Below are 23,656 nucleotides of genomic sequence, written 5' to 3'. Positions count from 1 at the left end.
AAATCACCCACTGACTTTCAAAGCTGCTACATTACAACAACTTTCTACTTTGAGGATCTTGATAGAAATGTAGTGGAGTGAAAAGTACAATATTTGTCTTTCAAATGTAGTGAAGTTAAAGTCATAAGTTCCCAGAAAAAATAATACTCAAGTAAAGTACCGATACTCAAAAAGTGTACTTAAGTACAGTACTCAAGTAAATGTACTTAGTTACTGTCCGCCTCTGGGCGCGACGCAAGTGTTTTTGCTAGTTTTAGCCTGACGCAGTTGTCATTTTCACGTCCTGCGGCATATTGTTTAAATAGCAAATGCATTTGCGCCCATTTGTGCACCCATGGGCGTGCTGGTCTGAAAACGAGGTGTGTTCAGGTGCATTGCTGGCGCATTGCTATTTTGTGGCAAATGAAATAGACTGCCCCATTGACCAACAAAAACCTGGTCTAAAGTCAATGGTGCAGTAGTTTTTTTGTTATTTAAAGAACACGTTAGTATAGGCAGGTCCACAGAGCGCGTACACTCTGCTTATTACACACACAGGGACGCACAGACGCACACAAACATGCCAAATATTAAAAATGAAAGGATTACAATGTAAAAGATTATTATTGTGTAGGCTACATAAATATAAATGGATATATGGATAGTCATTGCATGTATCAGAATTAGGCTACCTATTTTCTCGCGCACGAGCAGATCCGTTTCCTCTCTGGAGACGTGTTCAGTCTTTGCGCTTGCAAATTCCGCTGTGTAAATAGCACTGCCTGAGCACAACTGCCTCTTAAAGGGAATGGGAGATGAGACTCTGATTGGTTTATTGCACGTTACGCCCAAAACACACCCATTACTCATTAAGAGAATAGGGACAACCCTTTTAAACCATGCGCCGGGTGCGCCGACCATTTTTCCCATCGTTAAATTAGCAAAAGTGGATTTGGACACGCCTTAAGTGCACCTGCGCCGTGCGCTTTAGACCATGCGCTTAGATCGTTAAAATAGGACCCTAGATCTATTAGGACCGTCATGATTAAAGTGCAATGTGAAATGAATGAAAAGTGTTAATTGCAGCATTACATTTACAGTATATTTGCTTTATTACGTTGCATCAGATTTCTTTTTTAAGTGCAGTTTGCAGCATTGAGCATTATAACCAATCACACGTGTTTCTGTTGAGCTTATGAATGCAAAATAACCAATCAGAGGCATTTTGATCCATCACTACGGAGAACTGTTCAGCACACATACTCATTGATTGAATTCTGAATTCTCTCATCAGCATAAACAACAAACTACAGAAATGATGAAAAAAATGATTTTGCAGTGTAGTTATTATAACGGGAGTTTCCGCGAAAAGTGCATAATTCACATTAGAATAAATTCATGAACCGCTCCTTTGCTCGCTTTCTTTATATAATCTATATAATATTGCAGCTTCACCCTCTATTGAGTGCCTGGCTTTCGTTGATGTTGAAAAACATTTAATTGGTAACAGTATATAGTATTGTGATTGTTTGAAGAAATTTGTTAAATCTGATATTAAAACAGATACGTATAATAAAGTAGTTATATCCAAATATGATCCAAAGTAACTAGCAACTCGCTACTTGAGTACTAAAGTAATTATTTCTATAATTACTTGGACTTGAGTACAGTTTTGAGATACTCTGCCCACCTCTGTTCATAGGCCATTAAAAATGTCTCTCCAGTCCAAACAGAAAGTCTATTGAAACAAAGCAAAAATGGCTTGTACCATATCGACATCAAAAAACCAACATGACACATGACCTTTCCCTACTCAATTCCATAATCTAAATTACAACATTTTAAATGGTCTTTTGAAAACCTAGTGAGCTCCTTAAAGACACATTAAGTAACTTAATTATGCTGCCTGCTATAATCACTTCTTTTGCATTAGTCAGATTCTAATGAACCATAACGCACTGCAACAAGCTCAATGAAAAAGATTTCAAGAGGGCACTTAAAAGAAATATTGATTATTAAAAGAGAAAAACACATTAAAATTAGTCATTTAAAACTCCACCGACTAACATTACAACTACACTACTGTTCAAAAGTTCAGAGTTGGTCAGATTTTTTTTTACTGTTTTTGAAAGAAGTCTGCATTTGTTTGTTCAAAAATACAGTAAAAACAGCAATATAGTGAAATTTTACTACAATTTAAAATAACTCATCTTTATTTTAATATATTTTAAAATGTAATTTATTCCTGTGATGGCAAAATTGCACTGCAACAAGCTCAATGAAAAAGATTTCAAGAGGGCCCTTAAAAGAAATATTGATTATTAAAAGAGAAAAACACATTAAAATTAGTCATTTCAAACTCCACCGACTACCATTACAACTACACTACTGTTCAAAAGTTCAGAGTTGGTCAGATTTTTTTTTACTGTTTTTGAAAGAAGTCTGCATTTGTTTGTTCAAAAATACAGTAAAAACAGCAATATAGTGAAATTTTACTACAATTTAAAATAACTCATCTTTATTTTAATATATTTTAAAATGTAATTTATTCCTGTGATGGCAAAATTGCATGATTACTCCAGTCTTCAGGGTCACATGATCCTTCAGAAATCATTCTAATACGCGGATTTGCTTTTCAAACATTATTATCAGTGTTTAAATCAGTTGTGGTGCATAACATTTTTGTGGAAAATAAAACTATTCCTTGGACGTATGCATGTGTACCTGAGTTAAATGTGTTTAGATCTTCGTCCTCTTCATCCAGACAGAGAACAAGCTGTTCTTCAAAGACCTGACAAACAAGACGAGAAAAACACACTCACACACCACAGTTCAGCCATTTTCAAGAACAAAAACAGACCAAAATAAGAACACGGGCATAAACATCTGTCCATTAGCAAACAGAAAAACACACATATGGCAGGTCTAAAAAAGACTAAGTGATCCATTATTGTGTTTCTGATTCCAGGAATTGACAGAGACACACTCACACACAAAAATAACTCCACTCACACTATCCACCAGGGCTTCATCCTCGATTCTCAGTTGGCTGTTCAAATCTGAGGAGCAGAAACAACAAATACAACACAAAAATTGATTTCCACTTGTACACGATTGCCAACTTGAGCACAAACAAGCCTTTCTGCTGGAAAACTGAGACACCTATCACCATGGTAAGCAGTGACAGGAAGTGTCTGCACATTAAGTTCACAGGGTCATAGAGGCTAAACCTGCTGAGGCTCCTGCGGTCAACACAACAAGCTGGCAATCTCTCTGTGTCTCTTTACAGCATTTACATCACGCCGTTCCTTCTTGATCTGTCGAACTATAGGCAGATTATTTCTCTCATTTTGTCCTCTCTTACCCCTCCCAAACATATAGTGTCTCTGTCTCTCGGCCCACCCAGGAGGAATGTGTCTCCTCATACTGGACATGTTTGGGAAACCAGCCGGAGGTAACTCACAAAGACTGCTCTGTGTATGTGTGTGTATTAGTGTGTGTGTACTCCTCATCGCACATTCTACCACAATGTCCTCCTGACTAAGCCAAATTCACCCAATGTACTCTAACAACCCTGCCAGACCTAACTCACAGTGACAGACAGAGAGAGAGAGAGAGAGAGAGAGAGAGAGAGAGTCGGGTGTGGGGAGAGCTGGGGTCAAGAAGAGGGAAAGGAACAAGAGACAAACAGAAAAAGAGAAAGTGGAATAACAGAAGGAGGATTGAGGTTAAGTGAGAGCCAGAAGAGAAGAAAATTTATCACATCAGCAGGATGAAACGTGATAAGACCTTGGCAAGAGCAAAATATAGAAACTAGCCATAAAATAAACCCAAGACAGGAGGACTAAAATAAAGTGAAAAATAATAATATGAACATTATGGCCAGAACTGATCTTGTGGAGTTTGAATTCTCACCACACGTCTTATATCTAATTTCCAGAAATACACAAATATCAGTTGAAATCCCAGACTGCTGCTGAAAATTTTAGTTTAATAGTTCAGATTGAGTTTATTATTGCTAACAAGGGTAAAAAAAATTTAAATAAAATAAAAAAACTGACAGACATTTTAGTCTGTGTATTGGGGTAAAATGCATAGAAATTAGCTCTGGCTTACCTGTATCACATACATCAGACCTGTGCATGCGCTCTTCTGACGGCTCACTCAGTCGCCCCACCTGTGACGTGTTAAACTGTCAGGTCTGATACAGAATCACATTTGCATTTGACATCAGTGGAATAACTGTTAGGAATGAAGTGGATTCCTGATCAACCTTTTTGGTTTGTGAATAATTCACATAATGGTTGTAATTAATCTGATCTGATCTGACTATACATTGATGCTTTCCCATGGATTTATACACATATGTTATGGAAATCCCAAACACAAGGTCAACAAAGCATTTTAAAAATCTTATTTTAAATGGACATATACTACATTCAAAAGGTTGGGGTCAGAAAGATTTTTTTAAGAAATTAATGCTTTTATTCAGCAAGGATGCAATAAATCAAAAGTGAAAGGAATAAATTACATGTTAAAATACATTAAAATAGAAAAATGTAAGGATTGTTCAAAAATATTTTACTGTATTTTTGATCAAATAAATGCAGTCTTGATGAGCATAAGATACTTTTTTAAAAAACATTTAAAAGCCAATCCTAAACCTTTAAATGGTACTGTACATTTACTTATTAAACTATGTAAAATTACTTATAAAAACAGTTTAGAGAACCATCACAGGTACATGAGTTACAGCACTTGTAATCTCTCTAGTGATCTTGTTCTGTCTGCCAGCAGCTGTTATATGAGAAATACCAGTCTGCTGCTCAAAGCAATACCTGTAAACGATACTGTAAACTGCAATAAAAGTTTCCAAAGTTATGACTTTAGTCATTTATAGACTCATAAAACTCTGTTTCACACATCATTCTCCTGTAACCTGCTCTTAGAGGTTTATGATGAAAAATGAAGAGAGGGGTGGACAGCTGAGGTGTATTTCAAACTGGGGATTATTTCACCTGGTGTGTTAAAATACATTCTCTTCCATAACATATGGTAAGCACATAAAATATTTAATCCATAATAAAATGAATATTAGCCATATATTTACTCAAAATACACAGATCATTTTGAATTATTTTGAATAACTGTCAATAGAGAGATGATTTTGGGGTCCAGATGATGTATTTACAGCATTTACCAGCAGAGGCTAACAGGTCTATGCTAACCAGCTGAACCTTTGATCTGAATCACCAGCAAATTGGGAGAGTGTTTGAAATTTGTATTTGAAAGGAAATTATAGTTTCCTTTTAACTGGTAAAACTTTATAAGAGCAAAAAGCAGAAAATAATCAGAAAAGCTTATTGTGAAGCTTAGTCAAAAATATTTTTTCTGTTCCTTATACACCGCTTTTTAAGCAGAGATTAAAAAATGTCCAAGATTTTCAGAGAGTCACTAACAGTGAAAAACAAAAATTTGAAACCAGACTGTTTAGGCTCATCTTAGTAGTTATTTTCTTCTGTCTTTATTGCTATAAATAACCACTACATTTAAGTAAAAATAGTAATTTTGATCCTCTCTGTTGTTTTTGTTGCCTGTCTTTTCTCAGTCCTTCCTTTTGCAAACAATAACCATGAGATTTCCACATTCTTTTGATAGCTCTACAATAGACAGGAAGCAAAGAAAGAGTTTCCTTGAAATTGGTGTTCAATGCAGACTCACCCTTGCAAGTGCATCTGGCTCTCTGCTCTTCTCTCTGTACAGCTGGATACTGTGCTGTGCATCTATATATGTGCTGTTATTCACAGTCAGACTAATAGATTCGGTGACAGGGCAGATACGAAGCTGGTGAGAGCCGTCTGTCCATATCTGATACATCCACACTGGCCTCCATGCACTGCAACTCGAGGGACTGATCATACACAGTCATAAGACACATGAAACTCAGCCCCTACTGTACACTGGATCAATGACTGAGGTGACACATCAGTGATTAATGGATCTTTTTCTCATGTAATCTAATTATAGTGTATTGTGTCAGGCTGGACAGAGTGACTCACTCTGTTAGAGCGCTGATGAGCGTCAGGTCTCCGCGCTTCTGAGCCAGCGTGAGAGGACTATGGCCTTCCTTGTCGACTATGGGAACCATCCTCTGACCTTCAGACTCCAGGAGGAGGAAGTGAATGAGGTGGGGGAACCCCATATGTATAGCCACATGTAGAGGCGTTGCCCTGGAAAGGAGATCTAAAAGAGACAGAGAACGATAAATAATCAGACTTGGGAAACTTTTTCACAGTATAATTTTTTATATTTATAAAAGAGGTTATTTTTCTATTTATTTCATTTCACTGACAAATACAATAAAAAAAAAACTCTCCCTTTCCTATTTTGGGGGAAATTAGCTATTTATGAGGTGTACAAGCATAAAAGTAGTGTGGGTAGGCGATATGACCAAAATCTAATATCACGATACGAGTAATTTTATTTCACGGTAACAACATATATAACAATATAGTTATTTATGCTTTAAATAAGGTCTTTATGATATAAAAATTTTTGATACCATAGAAATTTCATAATTCTTATCACCAGTGTCAATATCACAAAAAAAACAATACTAGCCTTAAAAAAAAAAAACATCACTGCGGAAAACAGTAAGTGAGTAAATACGAATAATAAACTAATTACAAGCAATAGATTAAAAAACTACAGTAGAACAAATAAATAAGAAATGCTACATACATTGTATAAAGTAATAAAATATATAAAAACACTGCATATTCACTGTGTAAACTAAATATATTTCTTCTTATTAAAGTTACAAAAGTGATTTACTCAAGAGCAGTGAGAGATTTTCTCTCTTTTGTTATTTGATTAACATGATGAATGACAGACTGCAGGAATATTAGAGTGCTATCACTTTAAGAGCTGCCTGGATCCAATATACTGTTACACATTTATTTTCTTTCTCAGTTAATAGTGTCTAGCGGTATATCACCCACCCCTATATGTAGTAGGCATGATATTGTAATTTGTAGAGAGTGTGTCATGCTTTGCAGTGATGCATGGCAAAGTTCTCTTTAATTCCACCCCCAGATTTAGTTTATTGCGTAACATCATTTTTTTTTCTCATCATTAATCTTTTTTCCCATCAATAAATATTATTCCTATTGAGGAATATACGGTATATTAAACCACACACAAATTTCAATAACTTTTAATATATTTTAATTTGTTTTAAGAGAAAGCCTTTTGCATGCTCCCATAGGGAGATTCTGTCAAATAATAATAATAATAATAATAATAAAATCTTCACAATTATAAGAAATCAGGAGCCCATTTGGCATATTAGTGTAAAAGTTCTAAAATATACACAAGATGTTGTTTTGTTATTTGTATGCGAGCCCCTCTGTGCTTTGTGCTCTGTGCAAACAAGCAGCAGTCTGATAACAGGTATAATGCGGTCTAAAAAAGTAATACCCTTGTGGACATTAGTAATGTGGACATCCACATTGATAGCTTAGAGTTCAAACAGAAAGCTAATCCCTGTGTGGTACACATCTGGTCATAAATATGTGGTAGGGTGACAAACACTTATGGCAAGCACTTTGCACATAGTCTCTCTATATGTATAATAAAGGGGTGTCAAAGACGGTCCATGGAGGAGTCCAGTCAGCCTTTTAGATGATTTTAAGAAATTAATTTTTTATTCAATCCGGCCTTCAAACTACAATGAATGTGGCACCTTTTCTGTTTTCCACTTTATTGTTTTAGTGTTTCCCATAAGTGTGCGTGGGCCTCAGATATTTATTGTGTAGAACCTGCTCATCAGGTTATCACGATACTCCGCAAACACAAATTCAAAATGATTTTCATCAAGTAGACTCATCATAAACAATCAGTTCATCTTCATATGAACGAAATTCAGGAGGTTCAGGATATAAAGAATCAAGTGGATAAAGCCTTGAATAGGTGTGGGATTATTTTCTTTGTCCTAGTTCAGTGGAACTGAGGACAAGTTACTGGGTGTTGACAGACAAACTAAAGAGGGGACTCTAAACTGGACTGGTGTGTTTGTAAAGCACTGCACACACATGCACAGTAATTGATTGAACAGATGTCTACGACTCTTTGCTCATGCTGATAGTGGTAGTCGAACTGCTGTTTTGATTTAAAAGAGATTTGTCAGCGAGGTGAGGCAACATTTCCATAGCCAAATCACACTGCTCTCACTGCTCTGCAAGCACGTCACTTATATATTTTGCAAGAAGTTGCAGGAACCGAACCAGTTATTTGTTTGAGAGATAAAGGATTGCTGTTGCCTGATGTTTGTTGGTGACATTTCTAAAGTGCAGCATGCTAAAGCTGTTTTTCTCAGCAAACTGCCAACAACAATAGTTCTCAGGGGAATGCAACTAATTTAAAGGATTAGATAAACATATTCATATCCAATAAGTGAATGTCCAGGTTGTTTTGATACACTTAAAACAAGCAGTAACACTTGTGCCATAAATTACTGTTACTTTCCCTGAGACTAACAAGAATGTTGCTAAAGAGTGCTGTCATTAATTAAAGCTGACACGCTGTTCTTCAGACAAAGCAACGAAATGAACGCTAATTCAGCTGTGCAATTTACTGCAAATAATCGCTAGTGTTATGTAAGAGGCCCCGTGTGCACTAGAGACATTCTTTAAATCTCTCTCCATTCTCACTGTTCAAGAAATTAGTTAATGTTCCATGATGGAACGGGCACTGTATCCATTCTCACTAAGACATACTGTAACTCCAGACCATAACAACTACTACACTGCACTGTATTTCACACACACACACACACTTATTTATATATAAATATACATTAAATTATTTATATACGCTAACTTATTTATATATAAAACATCAATCTACTGTCCATATTAAAATATTGCTATAATCAAAAGAAGACTCTATATAGCATTATTATTTTCATTTCAGAATATTCTGCATTGAACATTTTTCTTATCAATATGCATGTATAAACCAATAGGAATTATATTTATATTGTGTAAGATTTCCTAATTCTGAAGATTTCCTAATTCTACTGTAATTAAATGAAGCCAAACATAAGAAAAAAAGTAAATACACACAAATACATTTCAATATATAATTCAAACAGAACACACCTATTAAAACACTTTTAAAGAAACATAGATCATGTATGTGAAATAAAATATTGCATGAACAATATTAATTAATTAGTAAAACGGCTATGCTAAAACTGGGCTCTGGCCAACAAGACTAGTCAAATTATTGTGCACTATTTTAGTCTATATCACTGTTTGTTTATATTGGCTCTCTGTCACATGAGAAGCATGTTCCTAACACTCATCCTGATAACCTGCTCTGACGCAACAGTGTTTCCTCAAATTGGAAATCCCCATTGCACAAAAAACTAAGACGTGGATAAAAATCCTAAATGTTTTTTTTCTTTTAAATTTTTGTGTCAAACATTTACACACACACACACACACACATATATATATATATTATATATGTGACCCTGGACCACAAAACCAGTCATAAGTAACACAGGTATATTTGTAGCAATAATATAAATTTTTTATTAGTAATATGCATTGCTAAAAACTTCATTTGGACAACTTTAATGGCAATTTTCTCAATATTTTAATTCAGATTCCAGATTTTCAAATAGTTGTATCTCAGCCAAATCTTGCCCTAGCCTAACAAGCAATGGAATGGAAAGCTTATTTATTCAGTAATAAATCTCAATTAAAAAAAATGGACCTTATTTTGCGGTCCAGGATCACACACACATATTATACACATTATATATATATATATTATGCACAGACTAATTGGCCGAGGACCCTAAAACCATTCACTTTAATGAGTCTAGATTCTAAGAGAACACAAAACAATATTACTTAGAGTTACTCAGTTGTAACTAAAGTGCTGTTGAATTTAATCCTGTGTTCCACTAACGAGCCATAACAAACATGGTGCAGAGCTCCATACATCTAAACCAGTCCAAAACAAAAGTTAGTTATACACCCACATGGATAATGCAATCAGAATGTAATTCATACAGTCCATTCAAGCAGTATCTTAAATGGCAATGGCACATCTGTAAAGATCACAAGAGGCTCTAAACGTTTCAGAAAGGTGATCTGTGTTTCCAAAACATAAATCACATGAATAAAACGGCAGTCTGGGTTACGGTGCTTTGAAGTGTACTTTTTTCTGAGAACTAATTTGTTTGAAGTCTTTGCCCAATCTATTTGTACATAACGGTCAGAATCTAGTGTAGTAGACAGGAATAAAATAAAGGTTAGCAGTAACGACAAAGTGAAACTGACTGACCTTGCTTCTCCTGTCCAGCTTGGCTGTCCCATCCCAGAAAGTGCAAGTTAGCCAGGGCCTGTGTGATTTTTTCATCAACTGCACTGTGTTGTCCCACTGTGCATCTGTGCTCTGGATTAAACTCTGATGTTCCTGAGGCTTCTCTCTGGCTGAAATTCCCCTGTTCACAAATACTGAGCCCCTGTTCTGCTAGGCTTTCCAATCGAAATAATTCCTTTGGATCGCAAACCCCATCTGTCCCATGCTGGCCAGTCTGGTCTAAACGGTTAGTCTCAGATGAAAACATTTTCTCTGGGCAGAATTTCCTTAGGATATCCTGATAGCTGCTGGATGTCAAGTTCATGAGCTGCTCCGCCACCTCTTGTGCCTCATCCCATATGTACTCCAGAGAGAGCTGTCCTGAATTGCAGAGGAGGCTGATGGGACTCCCGCTGTCCCTCGAACAGCAGTAAACCTCCACAGATACTTTCTCTGGAACATCGTGGCCTTGATGGAGAAAAGGTGAGAAAGGTTCAAATATGTTAAATGATACCTCTTCCATCTGCTCATCATGAACTACATTTTGATCATGTTTACGTGGTTGTCTAATCATACTGTATTTGCTTTATTTTGTTTGTTTCCCTCAATGTTCCCCGACAGATGCTTGGTCTACTTTTTAATATTTTGTCATTTGTCTTTTTGTTTAGCTTTGTTTTACAGCATTTTAAACTAAAGGCTGCTGAAGAAAGGACAAGTCCTTTAATATGTCTGAAAAACAAAAAACTAGGGTACTATTTGTACATCACAGTATTGTCTTGTGTTACTGTCTTGATTCAGGTCACATGGCAAAACACAAAAACAGGATGTTATGAACACTGGGACATGATATTATAGGAAGAAATCATGCACTGGCTCATTTTTGCTTTCACGGACACGTAAAACCATCAGGTAACATAAGCTCATATCTTTATTTCATTATGTTTTAGGACTGAACTGTTTCTTTCAGGTATCTGTTGCCTTCTAACTATTTGTGTCCATAGAAACACTTATTCACTAACATATACAAACAAGCACTACTATTATACAGCACTATACTTTTCCATGGCAACAGGAAATCCCCTTACAGTCCTGTTCACACCAAGGACAGTGAACATAAAGGTAACTATAACTATAAAGTTTTAATAATCATTTTAATTCTGTGAAAATAGGCAAGACCACACTACAACTATAACAATAACAACACAGAGCAACAATAACATTGGAATCATGTTTCCAGCCAATATAGTTATTGTTATAGTTATCAATCTTGCAGGCCTTTACACATTCAAAGAAAATTATTGCTCTATATACAACTATTATACTCTGTGATTTGTTTAGTGTCTCACCAGGCACAGTGAATTTAATTGAGCCTTGATCCTCGGCCCTGTGAGCTGTGGTTACATGGTGAAGAGATGAGCCCACAAGGACCACATGGTAGTTAGCTTCTTCCTGAACACTCTGCGACACCTGCAGCTTCACACAGACCTCCACCTGACCCTGAGAGAAAGACAATTACATCCACATTATGATTTGTGTTACACACCGTATACCATAATGAATGTGTCAAAAAAATTATTTTTAAAGCCAAGACAAATCTTTGAAAATGGAGCTTATTATTCAGGCAAATAAAGTTTAATGAAATGTTAGGTTAGTGAAAATGAAAATGAAACTAAACAGAGAAATAATGACAGAGAGAGAAGAACGAGAGAGATTCTTGTTGTGCAGTGCTGAAGTACACTGAAAACTGAGACCGTATGAGAGTTGAGTTGGGCAATCCAGACCGCCAATGTCTTTGATTTGGCAGAGTTAGATGAAAAAGGAGGATATGAAATGTTTTCTATTATCTCCAGCCATTTTCACCTGTTCACTGAATACTGGGCTCCTCCTGTACAGACTTGTTTGCATAAACATTACAGCAAAGGACATAGCTAAATCAGGATGTAAATTTAAAGCAAAAAAAAAACACCCACCAACCCACCAATCAGCCCAGCCTTCATCAGGCCTTAGCCATGATTGTAGCACAGAGAAAAAAAAACATTTAACAGAAGCTGTCCTAAATCCTCAAACTCATGTAGGTAGTGTTACTGCTGCATAATGCACAATTGGACATTTTTGTTTATTTAAACTATATTAACTAAGCATTTTATGAAAAGGTGTACCTACTTAACCATATACAGTGGTGTGAAAAAGTGTTGGCCCCCTTCCTGATTGCTTATTTTTTTGCATGTTTGTCACACTTTAATGTTTGAACACAAGTGAACACAACATGCAGTTTTTAAATGAAGATGTTTTTATTATTAAGGGAAAGCTAAATCCAAAACTACACGGCCCTGTGAGAAAAAGTGTTTGCCCCCTAAACCTAATAACTGGTTGGGCCACCCTTAGCAGCAACAACTGCAATCAAGCGTTTGCAATAACTTGCAATGAGTCTGTTACAGCGTCATATGATCATTCTTCAATGTACTATAACCTCTAAGAAACACTTCATAAGTGGCCGCGCTCCAGTATAAGGGACTTTACCTACTATTAATACTTAAGACAATTTACACTGCACACGTCTGCGGTGCAGTATGGCTCTGATACGCCCACTGAAGCTGATTACGGCCACGCAGTGCTTGTGTTTATGTTTTTATACAGTCTATGGTTTATTGCAGCCACGCCACGCACGTTTCTGAAGCGGCTCTCTTTGCTGCTTCTGTAAAGATACATGCATATGCCTCCTTTGAATAAATATAGCCAAAATCCATCAAAATCCCACCAAAATCCGTTGCCATGACTTATCGCGAGAGGCAAAAGGTTACGTTTTAGCCGCATAACATTGGTTAATGGAAACGGCGTCATTTTGCAATACTTTTTTATCAGCATTCAGAAAATATCGCCAAAGTTTTGCGCCAATCTGTAATGGAAACGCGCCTACTGTGGTTTGCTGGAGTCCCCAAACTTTAGAAATGGCTTTATAACCTTTTCCAGACTGATAGATCTCAATTAATTTCTTTCTCATTTGTCTCTGAATTTCTTTGGATCTCGGCATGATGTCTAGCTTTTGAGGATCTTTTGGTCTACTTCACTTTGTCAGGCAGGTCCTATTTAAGAGATTTCTTGATTGCGAACAGGTGTGGCAGTAATCAGGCCTGGGTGTGGCTAGAGAGATTGAATTCAGGTGTGATAAACCACAGTTTTAACAGGGGGGCAAACACTTCTTCACACAGGGACATGTAGTTTTGGATTTTGTTTTCCCTTAATCATAAAAACCTTTATTTAAAAACTGCATGTTGTGTTTACTTGTGTTATCTTTGACTAATATTTAAATTTGTTTGACGATCTGAAATATTAAAGTGTGACAAACATGCAAAAAAATAAGAAATCAGGAAGGGGGCCAACACTTTTCACACCACTCTATTGGGGACAAATGTAAAGTATGTGACTTACTTACTTATTTTTTTCTATACTGGTGGGGACTTAAACCTGAATACACACCAACTCATGGGGACTTGTGTCACTGTGGGGACCTAAATTGAGGTCCCCATTGGTACAGAAGCTTATAAATCATACAGAATTCATTTTTTTGAGAAAGTAAAAATGCACAAAGTTTTCTGTGAGGGGTAGGTTTAGGTGTAGGGTTGGTGTAGAGCGATAGAAAACAGTTTGTACAGTATAAAAACCATTATGCCTATGGAGAGTCCCCACAAGGATAGTGAACCAGACACGTGTGTGTGTGTGTGTGTGTGTGTGTGAGAGTGAGAGAGAGAGAGCGAGAGAGAGGTAATTCTTCATTTAAAGTGTATCTGAAGTCTATGCCAAGGCTGCATGTTTATGTAAATGGGTCTTTCTGATCTCAGATGCAGCTGTTGCAGTTCAACAGTACCGTCAGACTGACACTATGAGAGACAAATGAAAATAAACTGATTGTGCTGGTACTGAACCTAATTATAAAGCAATTTCTTTACTCTGAAATAAGATTCTAAAGGAAGTGTAAACAAAGTTAAAGTACCAATGAATTTCAAATATGGGAAATTGATAAAAAAAATGTTGTTTGTTTATTTCATACTGGGAGTTTTAACTGCTGATTTTTAGATTGTTTAAACAAAGTAATTAGGGTGATTAATCAGAGGCTGGACTCATTATCAAAAGTATGAGGTCATGCATCTTGATTAATACGGTGCTCAGCTCTATTGTTTCATTGAATATCTACTATGAGTAGTTTATGTTTTTTCCCTCCAATCAAAATATGCAATATTTTTTTGACTGATCTCATGGAAAAAAAAAAGATTAATTATTTTAACTTTCATTAGTTATTAACAAACATTATAGGCCTGATGTTTAACAGATCAATGGCTCAAGAATATTTAAATAAGTTTACAAATACTGTATATGGCTATTTGAATTTAACATGACAGAATACATGTTGTAAATGCTACTAAATGAACTGTATAGTGAAGTGTTACCATCTTTATATTCATGTCCAATACCATACTACAGAATGGTATGAACACAATAAACAAAGAACAAATGTGCTAAATGCATGAGAAGAAGTAAAGAGCCACAAAATTTCAAACAAAATACATCCAGAAGCATGGAAAGTTATCCTAAAATAATACAGGTGACAGAGCAGACAAAGCAGACAAAAAATAACAAATCCATAAGCACAATCATTCATCATCAATGCAGGCATTCACACACACTTACCAACACACACGGCCCATAGACATTTACCCATAATTCCACGCTCTGATTTCATTAAACAGACCCTGGATCAAAGAAACACCCCGTAAAAGAGGGAGGTGAACAGTAAATTCAGTCTCGCCGGAGGCATGCGTGTGACAAGGCACTTTTCTCTTTCTCCCTCCATTCAACATAAAGCCTCCGTTTGATTGTTTGCCTTCCTTCACCAGACGTCTCCCTCACTTCCTCTCATTTAAGAGGCCCTGCAGAAATAGTGATGGAGGGAGAGAGGAGGGATACAGAGCAGGTTTGGTGTGGGAATGGGGGAAAGGTAAAGTCTCTCCTATTTTCTCAGGCTCTGTATAGTGCACATAGGGATGAATGATGAGCATGGGATTCTCTCTGCTCCTCCTCTCTTTTCTTTCTTCACCCTGTCTCTCAGTTGTGCAGATTGACAGCGTTCCTCTCTCTTCCCACACAGTCCTGCTGTCGTTTCATAGCAGTAAAACTCTCAAGTCCTTAATCTAACAGATCCAGCTTTAGTTCTGCTTGCAAACATTATGGGTATTGTAGCCAAAATCTTGCATCACAATATGAGTCATGTTTAAAAATGGTTTCTATTTTAATCATCATGTGGTACTTTCCATTTTTAGATAACCCAGTAAAGTAAATAATAAAAACAAAAAAGGTAATTGATTATTTTCTTGCTTTATTTGGAAACTAGACAAAACCAAAAGACAAGATTATTCATAAGACATGGATAACTCTGATATGAGTGGAAAAACAGCTGCTTTATAATGTAACAATTGAGTTAATAAAGACTCAAAAAAAAAGTAAATAGTTACATATACACATACATGTGTATGCAGGGCAGTCCTTAGGGGGGTGCAATTGGTGCGGTCGCACCAGGCTCCGCACTTGAGGGGGCCCCGCGGACGGACCAAGGGCTCCCTACCCGCTCCCTACCTCGCACGGGGCCCCACGTCAACTAAGAATGGCCCTGTGTGTATGTATTTTGATTTTTTTTTTTTGAGGCAAGACTACACAAAAACATTTTAAAGATGAAATATAAACAAGCCAAAAATACTGATTTAGAAAATGATGCTATAGTCAGATCAACAATATTTACTAAACCTAATGATTATATTTCAAATATTGTATGCAACAGATGGAACAGAGCAGTTAGCAAGTGTATATTTGGTCCTATGTTTAGTCTTGTTGTCATGCTGGCTTATGAATGAAGAAAAGTGCAGAAGCTGAATTACTGCGGCTACTTTTTGGATCAATGAGGGGATGTTATTGTCTCCAGCACCTGGTTGCAGACAAGTTCAGAAAAACACCTCACTAATACACTGGTCCCTATGGACGGCATGTGTGTGTTTCCTTACCGATGACATCTGAGAAGGGTGTGTATGGGTTCTCATGTTCAAACAGGATTCATGGCCAAATGCATGTTTAGGTTAGCATTGCTATTGAGTAGTTATGTCTTTCTACCATCTTTTCAGATGTATGTGCATCTCACAGTTTACATCATCTAGTCTGATACACAACATTTAAAATGTAACAAAATAAAGCAAATTTTAAAGACTTGGAATAAAACCATTTTAGTCAAGGCATTCAGAAATAGGTGCAATACTAAGTGATCAAAGTCTGAGCAATTTTGTTTTAATTATTCCTGTTTCTAACCAGTAGAGTTAGTTTCAGAACAATGTACCAACGCTTTAAAACCAGAAACAAACATATTAATTGTGACATATTTACTGGAGGTTCAGTCAATTACATGACTCAAGGATGGGTGATACCATTATTATACACCAAAGCAAACCTACAATTAAACATTACATTTTACGGTCATCATTTTAACATTTAAATGTCTACAACTGCAAATTATAAAATGTTTTGTTCATTTATTAACAGAATTTGCAGAACATGATCAATGTCTCAAAACCTTGATGAATGAACATGAATAAATATGTTTTATACAAACTTAAAGGGGTTATATGATGCGATTTCAATTTTTCCTTTGTCTTTGGAGTGTTACAAGCTCTTGGTGCATAAAGAAGATCTGTAAAGTTGCAAAGACTAAAGTCTCAAATCCAAAGAGATATTCTTTATAAAAGTTAAGAGTCAACCACGCCTACTTAAAACGGCTCGTTCTAACACGCCCCCACATGTCTACGTCACGATGTGGGAAGATTTGCATAACGCCGCCCATATGTTCACGCAAAGAAAGAAGGTGTAACTTTTATTCTCGCTGTAGTACTGTTGCTGCCGCCATGTCGTGAAGACGCTGCGTTTCGTTGTGAAAGCGAAACTACTTTGTTTGGCCTTCCAAACATATCCGCTTCGTCATGCCTAGAGCTGACCCGTGCTGGTCGCTGAGGAAATACACCAACTTTGCGCTGTGGATCACCGGATCGGCTTTCACCGTGGACGAAGCGGAGTCCAGCCGGGGTCGTCACATGTGGTTGCCGCAAGTCCGCAGGCCGCCGCTCACTCTAGCCGCCAGCCTCTGCTCACTCTAGCTGCAGGTCTCCATGTCACAAATGCAGACATGGTTTTATGTTTACGCGGCGCGATGCAATGTGTAAAAAGACAGTATAAGTCATTATAATCCGTAATTATGTCCCCACTGGATGCAACAAATGTCTCGTTTATAATGGGTTTTAATGTTTTTGTCTCGTCGCTCCGGCCGGACAGGGCATCACAGTATGGTGAGGGGCGTAACATTTCCGTCACACGCTTGAGGTATTCGGCCAATCACAACGCACTGGATAGCTGGCCAATCAGAGCACACCTCGCTTTTCAGACCGATGAGCTTTGTTAAAATCGACGCGTTTCAGAAAGGCGGGGCATAGAGGAGAAACAATAATGTACAGTGTGGAAAATAATGTGTTTTTTTTACCTTAAACTGCATAAACATTTCATTACACCAAATACACAAAATAATGTTCTTTTTAGCAACATCTTATCATTTAATTTTTTTTTCATGATTAATGTGAAATCACTCCTCTTTCATGACCGTTAAACTGTTGTATGAGGGCTGAGAATTAGGTGAAGGCTATTTCTGACTGACTGTTTATGTGTTCCAGTATTTCTGTGTGTTATAAATTGCAGATAGGGAAATAGTTCCTTTCCTACTCTACTATATGCTCTCTATCACAGTTAAGTTTTTTTCACTAGAGGCTTGTGATGGCCATTCATTTTCATTAATATTAAGCCATTAGTATTCAGATAATTAAATAATACATCAAATACAGATTTAATTGACATTAACCACCCAATATGTATACAGTGGGGAAAAAAAGTATTTAGTCAGCCACCAATTGTGCAAGTTCTCCCACTTAAAAAGATGAGAGAGGCCTGTAATTTTCATCATAGGTATACCTCAACTATGAGAGACAAAATGAGAAAAAAAATCCAGAAAATCACATTGTAGGATTTTTAAAGAATTTATTTGCAAATTATGGTGGAAAATAAGTATTTGGTCAATAACAAAATTTCATCTCAATACTTTGTTATATACACTTTGTTGGCAATGACAGAGGTCAAAAGTTTTCTGTAAGTCTTCACAAGGTTGTCACACACTGTTGCTGGTATTTTGGCCCATTCCTCAAGAGCAGTAATGTTTTGGGGCTGTCGCTGGGCAACACGGATTTTCAACTCCCTCCAAAGATTTTCTATGGGGTTGAGATCTGGAGACTGGCTAGGCCACTCCAGGACCTTGAAATGCTTCTTACAAAGCCACTCCTTCGTTGCCCGGGCGGTGTGTTTGGGATCATTGTCATGCTGAAAGACCCAGCCACATTTCATCTTCAATGCCCCTGCTGATGGAAGGAGGTTTTCACTCAAAATCTCACGATACATGGCCCCATTCATTCTTTCGTTTACACGGATCAGTCGTCCTGGTCCCTTTGCAGAAAAACAGCCCCAAAGCATGATGTTTCCACCCCCATGCTTCACAGTAGGTATGGTGTTCTTTGGATGCAACTCAGCATTCTTTCTCCTCCAAACACAACAAGTTGAGTTTTTACCAAAAAGTTATATTTTGGTTTCATCTGACCATATGACATTCTCCCAATCCTCTTCTGGATCATCCAAATGCTCTCTAGCAAACTTCAGACAGGCCTGGACATGTACTGGCTTAAGCAGGGGGACACATCTGGCACTGCAGGATTTGAGTCCCTGGCAGCGCAGTGTGTTACTGATGTAGCCTTTGTTACTTTGGTCCCAGCTCTCTGCAGGTCATTCACTAGGTCCCCCCGTGTGGTTCTGGGATTTTTGCTCACAGTTCTTGTGATCATTTTGACCCCACGGTCTTCAGTGTCACATGATCCTTCAGAAAGCACTATATTTGGGGGTCCCTGACATCAAAAAGTTTGAAAACCACAGCACTAGATATGGTAAAACCAAACTCACTCTATTTTATCATACTTTCAGCACTCAGTGGTTCCCTAGCTGGAGTTTATTCAGTGTTATCAGGAAAAATACCTGACAGACAAACAGAGAGGCCTTTTCCTCAATGCTGTTTGTTCCAGTCAAACATCAACACAGCTCTCCTCACTTCACAAAATAAACCATACACAGAGCCAGACTTTACTATCTCTGTACTGATGTTTGGAAAACAAAACATGTCAAACATGTCTCCATATCTCTGCTGCTGCTTCTTATCATTCATAACTAGTCAAGAAGACATGTTTATATAACCTCTCTGTTCTAACAGTTTGCACAAATTAACCCAAGAGTGTAAATGTTCAATGTACATTACAGATCTAGCAATGTAATTTAAAGTCTCAATGATAATTAATAGGGCTCTAATATGGTAGTTTGTTTTCTTAACGATGTTCTCCAATTCATCATATTTGTTGTGCTCTATTCAGGTATGCAGATCAATGTTTATAAGTGATTAAAACCTAAATTAAATTCTGTTCATCATAAAAAACAATCATATCTCTTCAGACAACTTGGATTAAACTGCTCAATTCATTCAGATTTTTTTTTTTATCTCTTTATGAAATTTTTGGGTTTTTAGACTTTCACAGCTTAAAAATATCTTCATTTGTGTTTTAAAGATGAGCAAAAGTCTTATGGGTTTGAAATGACATTTTGAAATGAGGGTGAGTTAATGATGACAGTGACAGAAATTACATTTCTGAATAAACTAATTTTTTATGGATATTACAGATCTAGTAATGTCATATACACTCTTACTTAAAGTTACTAGGGCTCTAATATGGTAGGAAAACCATTCAGAGTCGTTTTAGTGACATTAAAGGCTTTACCAGGTGATTTAAAACTTGCTCTCCTTGACTGACTCATTAAACATTCCTCATGGCTCTGCACACCAGGTGAGACTCGGGTCTGGCCAACAATATCCAGACACACCCTGGCACAAAAGGCCATGCTAACACACACACACACACACACACACACACACAGAACCTACAGTTCAGTCATGATGACTTCAGTTAATAATGTCCACACCCACTCGCTTCATTTATAATGTCATGGCAACAGCGAAGCAACTACAGCAGTTTGTTACGCTCAACCATAAGGACTACAACGTTTGTCTGTTTCCTCAAGGGTAAACTCACATCCAAGTTGCTCGTGCCATGAGCCCATGGCTGGAAAATTATAATTCTCTTCCAGGTTTTAGAACGACAGACTTGGACTACAACTTTCTATTCATCAAAAAAATAAAAAATAAAAAAGATAACTTTCCACAAAAATATTAAGTAGTACAACAGAATTATTTTCTGAAGGATCATGTGACACTGAAGACTAGAGTAAATGGCTGCTGAAAATTCAGATTTTGCTTACACAGATAAAATTACACTTTAAAATGCCCAGTTATCTCAGTTGTTTTAAATTGTAATATTTCACAATATTACTTTTTTTTACGGTGTTTTTGATCAAATAAATACAGCCTTAGAACATAAGAGACTTCTGTCAAAAACAACGACAACAAAATTTGCGATTAGAGTAATTTTTGGTGTGAAACAAATATGCGCCTTTGGTTCATGTATAAACCATTTGTTCAGACTGACCTACAGATCAAGAATCACATCTCTGAAAGTGAAAAACCACACTAAGGTACCACTGGAACACCTGAAAGCATTTAACACACACACATACACACACTAATTGCTTTTAGCTCTGAGTGAATAAGACTGTTTGTCTGCAGTGCCGTACTGGGAGTTGAGAGTTGACACTATGCAAGTCTGCTATAAACTCTCAACATCTCCCCTTACAATAACACATTATCCCCATCACAGTCACACACACCTTCAAAAGCTTACACAACTAACACATAGTGCCCCTCTTTCATAATGAGGTCATAGAGAAGGATTGTGCGACTCCCTTGTTCACCCCACACACTGTGATTATACAGATGAGCCAGCAAACGATGAAGAAGGCTTCAGAATTCACAACAGCCTCCTGTCCAGGGATCAACACCTCTCAAACATCTACTCCTGTAGACCCGGTTTTAAAGTTTTGGGCTAGTAATAAAAAGGTTGGAGGTTTGAAACTTGCAAGAAGTGACTCAGGTTTCTCCAACAGAATTGCTTCTGTCGATTTGTAAAAATGTATTGGTAAAATACTATAGAAAAAAACACGTAGATAAGAAACTGGATTATGTTTTCATGACCCAAGGTCATGGGTTTGATTCCCCGATCATCCACATATGGTTTTAACTGTATGGCTTGGATATATTGCAAGTGGCTTACCATAAAATAGGTTGCTAAATACATACATATAAATGTCATTTAAGCTATTTCATTAGAAATTCAGGTTGAGGGAGCTGTAAATAATTACAAAAGGTAGAAAAAGACTGTTACAGTAGTGTAATGTTTTCTTAGTAATAATCTAAGGAAGTTAATGAATGGAAAAATAATTTAACAGCCAGTTAAAAAGTTGACAGTCAGGTAAGGTGCCATTTCATCACAAATCTTAGGGCTTAGAGATAGCATTTTCTTTTGTTCTCTGTCGCAATGACTAAAAACAATAAATAGCCATAAAAGCCCCCAGAAATTTGCAACAGGAGAAGGTTTGTAATTTAAAGGAATAGTCCACCCAAAAAATGTGTTATTCAGGTTTGAAACGACATGAAGATGAGTAAATGATCACAGAATGTTCATGTTTGGGTGAACTATCTATTTAAGACACAACTGTACCTATTTGCAAACAGACAATTTCACAAGACTAAGGTAATGAGCAACTGAAAACACAAACTGTACCACACCATTTATGGCAGTTAGACTTGTTAAACTTTCCGTTCGTGTTTTCTATATTATAAACTGAATGTCAACGCAGTTATGAGAGACACTGTGTGTCCACAAAATGCAGAAGCTTGGATGACCAAAATAGTTTCTAGAGTAGTTTTCTCTCATGCATAGACATGTGTACATGTAAAGTCAGAGAGAATAAAAGGACAGATCCCAAAGGAACAATGAAAGAATAGAATTTCATAAGTTAAACAGAGAGAAAAAGGACATCTGGAAAAAAAACAGAGAATAAGAGGGAGAGAAAGAAACGTGGAATAAAATGAAGATTGCTCTGTCAGACTCACATAAAGTGGCACTTCTCCCCTGCTGAGCTCCATTACTGCAGCAGCACCTGAAAGGAGAAAGTACATATGTATAAAACACAGCAAAGATACACACCCACAAATACACCACCTTAAACCAAACACATCTGTACAAATAACTACATATGAGCAGAACAGACCCTCACATGTGTTTGCTGCAGAGTATGTGGAGACCAGTTTGCAGAACTCTGAGAGAACAAATGTCTATTCACCACAAAAACAAAACATGACATTTTAACTGAACGCTGGCTCAGAGGGAGAAAGATAATATAGTACACAAGCACCCAAAAGCCACTAGAGAATGTGCATTTGACTGTCTATTATGACCAGTCATAAATAAACATGAAAAACAAGGGCATCACAATGAAACCTCACTGTCTGTTTGTCTGTCCTTTCATTTCACTGACTCTTTATAGAGTCACCTGACTTCTCTTTTAATTAGGCCAAATCCTCCGAGAGGGATGGGAACAAAAACCTTGCCTTTTAATTGGGACATGTTCACATGACTGTGCGGACAACAGAGGGCTTAATCTTTTGATCCCCCAAATGTCAGAACACAGCGTCCATCAAAACGCAGTCCTCTCTCTGTCTAACTAATTCATTCATTTAAACAGAAACCATGAATAGTTAGACGGAGTCCAACACCCCTGGTAAACATATCCGAAATGTATTTTGTATGTGTGTGCAAGATTGAATGCGTAAATAAGGAAAACATGAGGCTAAGAGAGAAACAGATGGTTGTCAGATGGTTTCGCCGGGAGCTCAGAGACTCATCAGCTCTGATCGACCTTTAGATACAGACTGAGCCACTGTTACACAATCCCAACCAGCCAGGCCCCAAACTCTGGGAACGAATATCTTCTCTCCATCTAACCCACCACAGTATTCCAGCAGATGTGCTGGAGTCCAAAAATGATGGAATAATTATATTTTATGAATCTTTCTAGTTACTTCTATGCAGGTTTTTGTTTTTTACTGGAAAGAGCAATAATGCAGTATTTTCATGATCTCTCTCTCTTGCACACACCAGCAAATTCAGTTTTACCTGGA

At 37.1% G+C, this 23,656-nt stretch overlaps 1 protein-coding gene across 6 annotated transcripts in view; it reads right to left on the bottom strand.

The window, feature by feature from the left end:
• Nucleotides 1-23,656, bottom strand: part of LOC107596821 (rho guanine nucleotide exchange factor 28-like) — a 71,881-nt gene that overhangs the window by 38,822 nt on the left and 9,403 nt on the right. For 5 of the 6 annotated variants that reach the window (XM_016287670.1, XM_016287685.1, XM_016287700.1 and 2 more), the window contains exons 3-9: nt 11,703-11,853; nt 10,339-10,824; nt 6,039-6,222; nt 5,701-5,890; nt 4,096-4,156; nt 2,992-3,038; nt 2,704-2,770 (exon numbers count right to left, since the gene is read on the bottom strand). In XM_016287670.1, coding sequence (XP_016143156.1) covers nt 2,704-2,770; nt 2,992-3,038; nt 4,096-4,156; nt 5,701-5,890; nt 6,039-6,222; nt 10,339-10,824; nt 11,703-11,853 — 1,186 coding nt within the window. Of the gene's footprint in view, nt 1-2,703; nt 2,771-2,991; nt 3,039-4,095; nt 4,157-5,700; nt 5,891-6,038; nt 6,223-10,338; nt 10,825-11,702; nt 11,854-22,588; nt 22,636-22,752; nt 22,794-23,656 lie in introns of those variants that run through there. The other variant, XM_016287677.1, reaches the window with a different exon arrangement.

Source organism: Sinocyclocheilus grahami, unplaced genomic scaffold (assembly GCF_001515645.1).
Source record: "Sinocyclocheilus grahami isolate Dianchi unplaced genomic scaffold, SAMN03320097.WGS_v1.1 scaffold12.1, whole genome shotgun sequence".
Classification (NCBI taxonomy): domain Eukaryota; kingdom Metazoa; phylum Chordata; class Actinopteri; order Cypriniformes; family Cyprinidae; genus Sinocyclocheilus; species Sinocyclocheilus grahami.
This window is presented reverse-complemented; position numbering and strand designations above follow the sequence as displayed.